The 12642-nt window shown below is 44.7% G+C and overlaps 1 protein-coding gene across 6 annotated transcripts in view; it reads left to right on the top strand.

The window, feature by feature from the left end:
- The window catches only part of Camkmt (calmodulin-lysine N-methyltransferase), a 372590-nt gene that overhangs the window by 314589 nt on the left and 45359 nt on the right, over window positions 1–12642 (top strand). For 4 of the 6 annotated variants that reach the window (XM_085832973.1, XM_085832974.1, XM_029471134.2 and 1 more), the window contains one exon: window positions 1273–1339. The exons of the other annotated variants lie outside the window; for them this stretch is intronic. In XM_085832973.1, coding sequence (XP_085689099.1) covers window positions 1273–1339 — 67 coding nt within the window. The remainder of the gene's footprint in view (window positions 1–1272; window positions 1340–12642) is intronic. 6 annotated transcript variants of the gene reach the window in all.

Raw genomic sequence — 12642 nt, 5'->3', positions numbered from 1 at the left:
ACAGTATTTAATTTGCATACAGGAAAGTTCACCCAGGAAAAAGCAAGTCTGCATTATGGCACTTTTGTAAACCTCAACAAAGCCCATCATTAGGAGACCTAATTGATTTTTCCTCCCCACTCCTGAGGGAATAAAGCTGCCACAGTACCTGTGTATTCACTCCGAGAGGAATGGGTGTGCCCGGTGCTTCAAGCGGAGATTTGAGTTTAAGAATCCCGTGGTTCTGTTCTGGCAGGAAGATCTCGGGTGGTGTGTGCTCTGAACACTCAGGAGAGCAGGTTTTTTCTGAGCACTAGTGGGGACATCATTGTCTGCCTGGTGTCCTCCCCAGGCCCAGTTTCATTCAGCTTGCTGCCTTGACTAGGATCAGTTTATTTCTTGTTTATTTAAACCTGCCTTATTCCAGGAGAGGGACTGTGAAGTTCCTGTAGCAAATGTGTCACATGAAATAAAGGAGGAGGTAGGGGTATTTAGAAATCAGAAAGCCAGGGGGTTCCGGGGAAACCAGAGACAGAGGTCAGTAGAGAAATAAGACCACAGGAGCTCTTCTGGGTATCAGAGGTAGTGCGTTTGTTAGGCTCTGACAGCCCAGGGGCCAGAGCCTAACAAACTGCATGAGGAACTGCACTTTTCCTAGAGCTGAAACTAGAAGAGATTTTCCTGAGGGTCTTCAGATGTTACTCACCAGGTCCACAAAGCACCTCTAATCTAAACATGGCTCCTCTGCGTGAGTCCTTCTACGCTAGCTCATGTCCGCAGGCAGAAGCGCTTCAAGAACCCTTTGCTAGGTTGACTTTCTTCTTCCCTGTTGCATTTTCTCCCAAAGATGCTCCAAGCATCTCTCCACCCCTCTCTGTGCCTCCTCCCAACACTGTCCCTGAAACTCACCTCTCCCCCAACAAGCACTTAGGTGCCCAGGAAGTCAGCAGAGGCTGGCCTTGCCCTCCTAGGGGACTGGTGGACACCCCCACACACACACACCTGGGAAGTAGCACAGCACCTCATGCTCCCCAACAGTGCCCTCCAGCATTTGTCCTCTGGGCTCCGCCTTGATGTTACTTAGATGGTCCTTCCACAGGTGGGAAAATTGCAAGCCAGGGAACGAGAAGACATCGCCAGCGGTAAGTTAGCATCTCACGGCAGAGCTTTGACAGCTCCTCTCTCTTCCTTATGCTGATCCCATTGTGATAGGAAGGCAAAGGCTTTGTAGGTTCTTTCTTGTAGTCAGTCGATAATTGCTGCAGAAGTTTTCTTAACCGTGCCGCCCTGTAGATGTGGACAGCATCATCGCATGCAATAAGAAGGCCGGCGTGTTTAAGACTCCGGAAATATCAAGCCGGTAAGATAACTCTGCGTCCCAGTTGAAACTGCTTTCTTGGTGCTATGGATGACTAATAACGATACAATAAATACTAAATAACATTCATTGAGCACTTTCTGTGTGTCAGGCAGTTCACGGGTACCATTCCATTTAATCTTGTCAGACTCCCGTGAGGCAGGCCAACAGACACTCCTTTCAATAGATGAGAACACCAAAAAGATAAATAGTATAGAACACTCAATATAGTATATTATACACTGAGTTAGGGTCGCTTCGTAGCTAAGATTATTCAGTACGAGGTTGGGAAAAGCCCAGCTTAAATCAGCCTTCTTAAATGGCTTTATTTCTGTGGTCCTCAACACGGGCAGCTTTGCACCCTAGAGGATTCCGGCAGTCGCCGGGAATGTTTTTTATCGTCGTCGTCGTTGCTGTTGTTATTGTCCTTTGGACATGGGGTCAGAGCAAACACTCTCACTACTGGTTTCTACTGGTCCTGATGTCCAATGGTAGAGAATTCTCCTACCAGCCTTCAAAACACAACAAACAGGTTCCTCTATGCCCTAGAAGCACCTGCCCCAGGACACCAACACCGCCAAGGCTGAAACACCTTCATCTAGCGATGGTTTTCACAGTCTGGGGGTGTCCAGTCCCTTTCTGCTCCTTCTCTTCCAAGCTGGGGGAGCACTGCTTTCTGTGAGCAGAGTCACAGTGTGCAATCCCACCCTGTGGCCGGTTGACCTAGGAGGGGAATAGCCTCCTTGAGTGCTTTCCACGTGAAATGGCTGTTTCTTGTCATTTTCCCTTTGTGTGTTTAACTACGGGTTTTGTTACAGTAACAATCCCATTTGGAGTCACTGCATCCTTCTCTACCGCTCTGTCATCCTTTGGTGTTTTAAGGCTTCTTCACATTGAGGACATTTGCCTACCCTGACTGCTTAGTTTGAGAAAAACAGTTGGGTACCAGACACAATGGATAAAACCCAACGTGATGCTGGGCACGAAGGCAGGGCTCCGGAATTTCAGTGCTCGGGAGGGAGGGAGGGAGACATAGGGGAGCCCTTCCTCCATGCCATGCACAGCCATCTCCTTCTGGACAGGACTTCATTTTGTCGCATGCCTTCCAACCTGGTCTTTTAGTTATCAATCAAAAGTGCATTTTCTATGTTGTTCTCATTTACATTTATTTAATGCTTAAGGTCATTTGTGACCATTTGAGTGTATTTCAGCATATGGAATCAGGGAATAATAGACCCCAGCTTCACGCTGTGCAGTGAAATTGTGTTTTTACAAGACATAATGTTGTTTACTGAGTGTTAATAATCACTAATTAATAAACATATCTAGACTTCTAAAATGTTGCATTTTAAAGGAATAAAAGTGTCAAGTGTTTAACTCGGGGAGTGCAATAGAATTTTCTGTTATCATTTCATAAAATAGTCAGGTAACATAAAGAAGTAAAATGTTACTGTTTAGCACAGGGCAGATCCTAAATGCTCAGTGCCTGGCCTTTGTTCAAACATGACCCTTTACAGAAATACTGCTTCTAAATATATTATTCTGGCACATGGTAGGTCATAAAGACATAAGACTGCATTTCAATAATGATACAGGATTCCCTAATGAGGGTCTTTTGTTTTGTTTTGTTTTCTTTTCTTTTCTTTTTCTACCTTTATCACAGACTAATTGTGGTCACTTTCCTCTTTTGTAAAAAGTCAGAACATTTTTATTCCAAGTCTTCTAAAGCATTGCCAGGAAACAGGGCCTGGACAGTGACTCAGTCGATAAAGTTTTTGTTGAAAACTTGGGGACCTGAGCTCAAATCCCTAGCACCCATGTTAAGACAAAGAAACAAAAAAAAATGGTTCAGTGGCATGTGCCTGGAGTCCTAGCTCAGCAGAGGTGGAGACAGGACTGTCTCTGGGCGTTGACAGTTAGCCAATCTAGCCAATCAGGTGAGCTCCAGGGTTCAGTCTCATAAAAGGTAGAGAACACTCAACATTGGCCTGTAGCCTCTATTACATGCACACACACACACACACACACACACACACAAATGAGAGGTGTGCAAGCAATGACTCAGTGAGCGTGATCTTACTGAAAGGCCAGTAAGGAGCTGCCTGACCACTTAACCTCCGGCAGCTAAGAAAGCAAAGCCACCAGCCACTGTCACTGTAGTCAGCGCCCCTCAGTGCCCATTGCCTTCCCAGCCATAACCAGGACAATGCGGTGAACGTATTAGTTCCGTGAGAGAAGAAATAAAAGGAACCCACTCACAAAAGAGCTCAGATACAGTTCAGTGTTCTTTTCTAGCGCCTCGGTGCATATGCAGAAGTTCTCCCAAATTGGAGGTGTAGAATAACAGCAGCGACAGATAACGAAGAGGTATTTACCATAGCTACAAAGCCCACACGTGAGCCAAATATTTCTGCTATTAAAGAGCACTTCAAAGCCTGATGTGAAGTTTGTAACGGCTGAATGTTCCCCGTGACTTCATTTGCACAGGAGATGGAAAAGCTGAAAGGGAAGTCGTTATCTCGGAGCTGTGAGCCTAGGAAATCCGGGTTTTAGCAAGGACTAGGAAGCTGCCCAGAAGTCTGACAGGCGACCCATGCCCTGACTCCCTCACTTGGTGTCCCTAGTCCATGCTGTGGTTTGAGTAAGTGTCCTTCAGCCTCTGGCCTGCGGAAGGCACGGACCACACAGCCTGTGGTGCTGCTATTGGGAGGTGGGGGGAGCTTTAAGATACGGGGCCAATAATAAGCTCAGTCTTGGATCTACCTCACCCTGCTTGCTTCCTGTTGAGTTGCTTCCTCTGTCACACACTCCAGCTCTATAGACGGCTTCACCACAGCGTCAAAAAGCAGTGGGCCGGCTGGCCATGGGCTGAAGCCTGTGGACCCATAAGCAAAGGCCTCCCTCTTTCTAGGTTAATACTCTCAGGCGTTTGTCACAGTACGGGGAGCTGACCAGCACAGGAACCAACAGTCTTCCTCCCTCCTGATTTCTCCCTGCATCTTACACATGGACAGGCTGGGGCTCTGTGGATTCTGAGGTCTCCCATCAGGAGCATGAGTGACTTCAGAGCAGTGGTTCTCAGCCTTCCCAACCCTTTAAGTACAGTTGCTCAAGTGATGGTGTCACCCAACCCTAAAATTACTCTTGTTGCTACTTCATAACTGTAGTTTTGCTACTGTTACGACTTGTAATGTAAATATCTGATAGGCGGCCCCCACGAAAGGGGGCTTGCATAGCTTATGACCCACAGGTTGAGAACTCATGTTTTAGAGAATCCTATGACTGTAAACGCATCCCTAGTACCTGCTGGTGGCGACCTTTTGCAAGGGAGGGGCTGACAGGTCCTTCATTTAGCCTTGTAGGACACCTGTCCTGCTTTCCTTGTCCACCAGAACTTTGGTTTGTTTTTGAAACAGTCTCATTATGTCTCCCTGGCCCTCTTAGAATTCACTCTGTAAACCATAGTGGGCTTGAACTCATAGAGACCTGCCTGCCTCTGCCTCCCAAGTGCACCACCATACCCAGCCTTTTTTTTTTTTTTTTTTTTTTTAAGAACAACTATTATATATCAAATCCTCTTGCTGCCTCTAAATCCAGTTTAACCAATGTCACTGTGCTTGTGAAGGTGGGAACCTTAGCGATGGCTAGTCAGGGATACACACACACACACACACACACACACACGAAGGGCTCTGTATAACACATCTCCAAGATCTCAGCACAGCCATCTGAGAGCTCCCCTGTTCATCCAGCCACGAAGCTTTTCATTCAGCTATCAAATGAGCCCAAGGTACACCTTTGGGAATCTAAATATGGAGCAGTTGGAGCAGTCGGTGAACAAAGGCAGCTGTACTTCTAAATATAGCGAGAAATTTATGAAAGAGCAAAGGTATTTACAGCAGCGCAATTGTTGGGTTTATCTGAAGCTGTCTTCAAAACTGCGACACTCAACAAAGAGCCACTCGGAGCTTTGACGTCTGCGGTTTTTTTTTGTTTTTTTTTTCCGGGTCTTCCAGAATCAGCAAATACCGTCATTCTCTGGTTAATATTAGCGAAAAGTTACAATTTCAGAATTGTTAAACTAGCCCCACGGTGGTGGTAAAAGTAAATTTCCCTTAAGAAAAAAAAAATTGTATTTATTTGAAAGTTGTCACTGAATTGAAGCTGCCGCTTTTATTATTCTTCATTAAACGACAGGTTTTTGTAGACTGTTCGACTTGGTTTTAGAGGTTCTTTTTACCTGTGCGGGAGACACCAGGGCCAGCCAGTAGTCCAGTCACTCTCTCTGTCTAAGATCCATGCCTGCCCGTAGTCTGTTCCCTTTAGAGATTGATTTGGATCCAGCTACTTTTTCCCAGCCCTCTGACCCGCCTCCTCCTCCGTCACAGGACAGATGTGATGGGACTATCACAAAAGACATACGACAGTTGACTTAGACAGAGGAAAAGGTTTATCCTCATCTTGCCTTTCTGGGTGATTACACTGCTTTGGGCCCCCGACTGTTGAGCCAGACAGCAAGGGTGGGAAGCACATGGCAAGACGTGTTTGCTCACCTCTTGGTCAGGAAGAGGGAGGTCCTGGGTCCCATGTTGTCCTTCGAAGGCACATCCAGCACCTAAAGCCTCCCACTTCAGGCCCTACTACCATTATCATACTGGGGACCAAACCTGAGCACACAGACCTTCAGTGGGTACCACTCGGTGGGCCACGGCATCTTACCATTCTTACCACAATATGTCAATCTCATCCACTACTCGGCCATCTGAATCCATCCTTTGGAACCACTCAGCGCCCATTTCCCTCTGTCCACCCCGAAGATTTATTTATTTATTTTATGTAGATAATTACACTGTAGCCTTCTTCAGACAGACCAGAAAAAAAAAAGCCATCGGATCCCATTACAGATGGTTGTAAGCCACCATGTGGTTGCTGGGAATTGAACTCATGGACCTCTGGAAGAGCAGCCAGTGCTCTTAACCGCTGAGCCATCTCTCCTATCCATTCTCTCAACTGCTATTGGTCTCAGACTGGTACCTCAGTGGAACAAAGTGCACACTGTTGGTGCTAAAGTGCTGCTGCCTCTGTGCTTCTTGGTCTGTTCCTTTGCTGATAGGAATTTTGATCCCTTTCTGTTTTCTCCGTGCTGTGACACCCCGGGATGTGGCACCCACAAAATCTGAAGTCAGAGCCCTCTTGCAGTTGACATTCTAGGGAGGGAGGCAGCTGATTGTCTCGAAGACAAGGATTCTGGTTTTGTTTTTGTTTTTCATCCCCTAAAGCAATTGGTGTTGGTGCTCCACAGAGCTTGGGAGCTTTTGGGTCTGCATTTGAAAGATGTGGATCCATATGGTTTAGGGAACTGAATCATTTTTCCTGGAAGAAAAGTCAAGCCCCAGAGAGTCCGACAGCAGCTCCGACATCAGATAGCGACTTTCATTTCAGGACGGCTTCTCGGGCTGGCATGTGCAGTGTCTGTAGACAAACTGACAGTGTGAGTAGGCATTTATCTGCTCTTTGTCAGCTTGAAGAGGAAGGTTAGTAGAAGGTAACCGAGATATGCAAGCTGAGGGCTCTTTAGGGAATTTTCTGATAAAATCCACCTGTTAGTGAGTTTTCCTAAAACTAGGGCAACAGAATCTTGAGAGGTGCAATTCTAGAAATGGTAGGCTCCCAAGTCTCCCCTTGCTATCTGGTATACAAGAAAATGAAATTACCATGTACAGTTCTTTCTGCTTGCTTGCTGAGTTTGTGGAAGAACCCTGGTCCTTGCTACTATTCTGTTTTACCTTGATGGCAGCGTCCCCAGGAATGTTACCCAATTTTGATGCAGTCCTTTTTTTAATGAGGAAAAGCAAGACTAACATTTGGGGACAGTTTTTTAGGGGCACTCCTAAACCGCAGTAAATTAACAAAGCCTCATCTTTTCTTCGAGGTTAGCCTTTGCATTGCTTCTTTGAACTTTCTGATCTCTACTGTTTTCTAAGATCAGAATCTCATACAAAGAAATGGACCAGCTGGTATGCTAATAATCAGATATGTATGACAGACTTCTGCATTTCAAGGAAAGGTCTTCTGGTCTGAAGAGACAGCTCTTCCCTCTTTTCAAAATTCAGTTTTTTCTTGTTTTTTTTTTTTTTTTATTGTTGTTTGTTTGGTTTGGTTTGGTTTTTGAGACAGGGTTTCTCTGTATAGCCCTGGCTGTCCTGGAACTCAGGCTGTAGACCAGGCTGGCCTCGAACTCAGAAATCCGCCTGCCTCTGCCTCCCAAGTGCTGGGATTAAAGGCGTGCGCCACCACCCCAGGCCTGTGGAGAGCTCAGTTGGTAAAGCGCTTGGTTAATAAGCACAAGATGCTGCTTTGATCCTCAGAGCTGCTGTGAAACTGTCCGGGTGTGGAAGCCTGTTCTGTTTGCTTGGTTGGTTGGTTTTGGTTGGGGGTGGGGGGTGTTTTGGTTTGTTTGTTTGTTTGTTGTACAAACAACAAGTCTCTGTTTCTCTGTGCAGCCCTGGCTGTCCTGAAACTTGCTCTGTAGACCACACTGGCCTCAAACCTGCAGAGATTTATCTGCCTCTGCTCCTGAGTGCTGGGATTAAAGGCTTAAAACGCCACTGCTTAGCCAAGCCATGCTCTTATAATCCCAGCGCTGGGGCAGTCAGGACTGGCAGCTCTCTGGGGCCCACTAGCCAATCAGTTTATCATATCTGTGAGCTCCAAGTGAGGGACTCTGTCTCATAAAACAAAGCACCTTAGCAAGGACACCAGGCTTGTCCCCTGGCTGACAGATGCTCCAATGAGGCGCATCTGTTCCTAGGCTACACATGGGCAACAATTCTCAGAAGAGGACTTGGTGTGGCTCACCCTAACCTAGTCGAGCATTTTTATAAGCATTAAGAACAGCCCCTTGATTTTTATTCTTCCTTTCTGTGATTTTTTAGAAATTTTGATGGCAATTTTATGATATTGGCATTTTCATTGTGATTAGAAGAGTTTGGAGGAAGCTTGACATTTAAACACTACATCTTCTGTTGAAAAGTGAGCTGCTTTCTTTCTAAGATGGCTCAGTGGCATTTCCACTTCGCTTGCTCGTTTTATTTCTGGAGACTTTTGTTGGGCCTTTAAATAAACTCTCTGCTTCCATTGTGATGGATCGTATTTTCCCTCCTTCCCTTCTTTTCATTCATTCTTCCTACTCATCCGCTTAAGACAGCACATCAAAGAGCCCTTGAATTCACTATCTCCGCAGCGATGACCTTGAACTTCCGACCTTCTGCTCCACCTCCCAAGTGCTGAGTTTGTGAATCACTTTGTTTCACTCAAACACTGTATTTCCTAACTAGTTATATTCAGTTGCAGATAGAGAGACATAAAGGTTATTGGGTTCTGTATGGAATGTGACTCGTATTTAGTCTTGTAGTAATGACACTTTCAGTTTTCTGATTTCTCTTTTCCTTAAAATGGGATTTCTCCCTGTAGCCCTGGTTGTCCTAGAACTTAATCTGTAGACCAGGCTGGCCTCTAACTCAGAGATCCATCTGCCTCCTGAGTTCTTGGACTAAAGGTGTGTGCCACCACTGCCTGGGTAGGTTTTTTTTATCCCTTGTATAATTTCATTTGATTAGAACAGTCAGCATGATGATTACGGAGTGACTGCATTGGGAAACCTCTAATACTTCACCATCAAGCATGCTGCAGCCTCTGAATTGGGGTATTTATTCATCAATTTCTGTTTTGAGATTTTATTCTGAATAAATCTGGAACTTTAGCAAATGTCTCTGAAGCATATGATGAGATAATCAAATTGCTTTTCTCTTTTCACCAACACCTATGTCTATTAACAGGCTTTAGCAGTAAACTATATCTGCATTCTAGTCACTTGATCATAGTGTCTTAGTGGTTTTAATGTGCTGGGCTGTGTGTGTGTGTGTGTGTGTGTGTGTGTGTGTGTGTGTGTGTTGACTGCAGGGTCACACATGCCACTGCATGCATGTGAAGGTCAGAAAACAACTCTTGGAAGTTGGTTCTCTCATTCTACTTTGCAGATACAAGGTCTTCTCTGTTAGGTCTACCATGCCAATCCTAGCTGACCCTCAAGCTTCAGGGTAGTTCATCTGTCTCTACATGCTATCTCATAGTAGAATGCTCTATAACACCCCAACCCTCGGTCAGTGGTACTTACTTTGAGACGCCTCCAGTAAGATACCAAGATGCAGATCAATGCAAACACAAGAGGTTTATTTTTCCATCCAGTCAGGATCGACCTTCAATTAGTCCCTCAAGGCGAGTGACTAGAAGGCAACCCCTGAATGGCTAATACAAGCAGATTTTATACATTTTAGGGGCACAGGTTACATCTGCAAGGTTACAGTTCAAACTTATTGGCTAAGCATATTGGCCTTTAAATCTATTGGCTAGCAAGCATAGGCAGATCATGACACACAATTGAACTCTACCTGGGACTTTCCAGAGGGTCAGGTAACTATCAGTCACTACATTCTGCGGGTTTTCTGAGAATTTTTTACTCAAGAATGTTCTTGTGGGTGGAGAATGGAACTTGGCCTAGCCTTGACCCCGGGTAGGAGGGGGAAGCTGTAAGAAGGGTGTGGGACTGGAAAAGCCCTTAGGGTCCCATAGCTCTGGCTACAGATGTGTGCCAATGAGTTTCACTTTTTTACCTATGCTCTGGGCATTGAACTCAGATGGTCAGGTGTGCACAGTAGGTGCTTTATACCCACTGAGCCATCTCACCAGTCCTGAGACACCCCTTTATGAATCATCTATATATCATGCTTCCACAGTTCTAGATGAGAATACCTTTTATTCTACTATCCTGTACATGATAGTATGTTAATAGTGTCAAGACATAACAAGATTCCGATATTAATAACATGGTGTACATGAAAGTATATACATCTGAAACAGGAATTAAAACCCCCAAATGCAATAATCTTCTCTGGCAAATGGCACATTCGTGTAATCTCCAGTCCATTAGCACCTGTGTAGTATGCTGTTGTCACTTATCAGCTACCATTGTCAAGGAATCATAGATGTTTGAGATGAAATGTAATTAAGTCATTGCTACCTTTCTTTCCAAGATCTACCTTCTCCAAATAATGCAGAATATACTGCTCACCAACATGGGGGCCTAAATGTTAGATAAGCTGGCCTTCCTTTTGGACTGAAGTGAGTTTATCTCAGCTAAATTCTAGACAAACACAGCTAGGATCAGGTTTTAATTACTTGTTTGTTTGTTTGTTTGGTTGGTTGGTTGGTTGGTTTGGTTTGGGTCCCCCCACCCCCGAGACAGGGTTTCTTTGTGTATCCCTGACTATCCTGGAACTCACTTTATAGACTAGGCTGGCCTTGGACTCAGAAATCCACCTTCCTCTACCTCCCGAGTGCTGGGATCAAAGGCTTGTGGGCCCCCACGCCCTCACACACACACACACCAGGTTTTCCTTGTTTGTTTTTGTTTTGTTCTGCTGTGGTGAGATTTTAAATCAGTCCAGAAATGTTTAAGCATTAAGTTGGAATAAGATTCCAAACTTTGGGACCAGGGCCATCCTTAGAGCTTTCTGGGCCACACACCCCGAGTGACAGCTCTTCAGCTACTCTGGAAACCTCCCGAGGACCCCAGGAATGAAGCTTCTCTCTGAGCTTCTTGTTAGGTTCTGCAGTGCTTCACAGCTCTGAAGGCTTCCATTCATTAAAGCTAGATCTAGGCAGCAGAAATAACTCATTCATAAACTATTCACCCTTAAGCACCAGGACCTGAATTTGATCTCCAGAATTCATATAAGTACCCATAACCTCAACACTTTAGAAGCAGAGATAGGCAGATCTCTGCGGCTCACTGGCCAGCCAGCCTAGCCTACCTCTGGTGGATTCCAGGCTAGTGAAAGACCCCATCTCAACAACAACCAAATAATGGCATACACATATACACACACGTACACCATCTGCTATATCCTCCTGTAAGTTATAGATGTCATATACTTCTTTAAAAACTGAGACCTGACTTACAGGTAGTTCTCTGCTGTCAGCAGTTTGTTCTTCTTGTATGGTAAAAATGTCATCAAGACCTAATTTTACACCCTTTGCCCTGTCTCTAAGTCTTACTCATTGTATAGAAATATAAGAGAATTTCACGTCGTGATAAAAATTGACAAGCTGTTTAACTAATCTCACAAGGAATCTATTTACATGACATCCCTCTTTCGTTTTCTATGATACTTCTAACCTCTTCTAGCTGAGGGAAATGTTTTCAATAAAGTCTCGAAGCTGGACAGTGTACCTCAGCGGCAGAGTAAGTACTGAGCATCTGCACGACCTGGGCTTTGAGTCCTAGGAACCAGTAGTTACTTTTACTTCCCTAAAATGACACGCTCTTTAACACTCGCCTTTGGAAATAAATCTGATGCTTGGAACTAAAGCCAAGACTTGTAGCTAAAGAACAATCTCGATTTAAAGCTGTATAGATAGAGGCCTTCTGGGGCAGTGCTTTCCAAAGTTGTCCATGACCCATCTCCATGAAAATTCCTCAGGGCACTTTTTTTTAAAAGATTTATTTATTTATTTATTTATTTATTTATTTATATGTAAGTACACTGTAGCTGTCTTTAGACACACAAGAAGAGGGCATCAGATCTCATTACAGATGGTTGTGAGCCACCATGTGGTGGCTGGGATTTGAACTCAGGACCTTTAGAAGAGCAGTCATTGCTCTTACCCGCTGAGCCATCTCACCAGCCCAAGGCACTTATTTTTAAAGAGCAATTTCCCAGGTCTCACTCAATCCTAACTGAGCAATTCCCCAGAGTTGGGACTCTTGAATCTGACATCTAAAAAATGCCCTCAGTTGATTCACATGTATCTGGAGCACAGATCATACTTGGATAAACCCATTTTCTTTTCCTGAGATTATTGCTCAGATTAGTAAACTGAAAAAGCAGAGGTAAATCTGTGGCTGTCCTCTGCCTGTCCCTAGGACATTTGGCTTGAGGCCTATCCCCACAGTGGATTCAGGAGAATCATATCAATAAGAGAATAATTCTGATTAGCTTCTAGTCTGCATCTCAGCCATCACTGGTATGATTTAATAAAAAGCCCACATTAGAGATAGAAAAGACTATAGGATAACCTAACAAGCTGTCCCAAGCAGAGGTAGACCAGATGTCTACCTCTATACCCTGTCTGTAATTGTATAAGACATTTTTGTTCAGTTGTCATGGTGACTAAAGGTTATTTTTAATACTGGGGGAATGGACATGGTAAATATCCCTTGATACAAATGACAGTCTACAGCAATG

Source organism: Mus caroli, unplaced genomic scaffold, assembly GCF_978045245.1.
Source record: "Mus caroli unplaced genomic scaffold, Mus_caroli_1 scaffold_18, whole genome shotgun sequence".
In the NCBI taxonomy this organism is placed as follows: domain Eukaryota; kingdom Metazoa; phylum Chordata; class Mammalia; order Rodentia; family Muridae; genus Mus; species Mus caroli.
The sequence above is the reverse complement of the archived record's forward strand: the minus strand, read 5'-3'. Positions and strand labels throughout refer to the sequence as shown.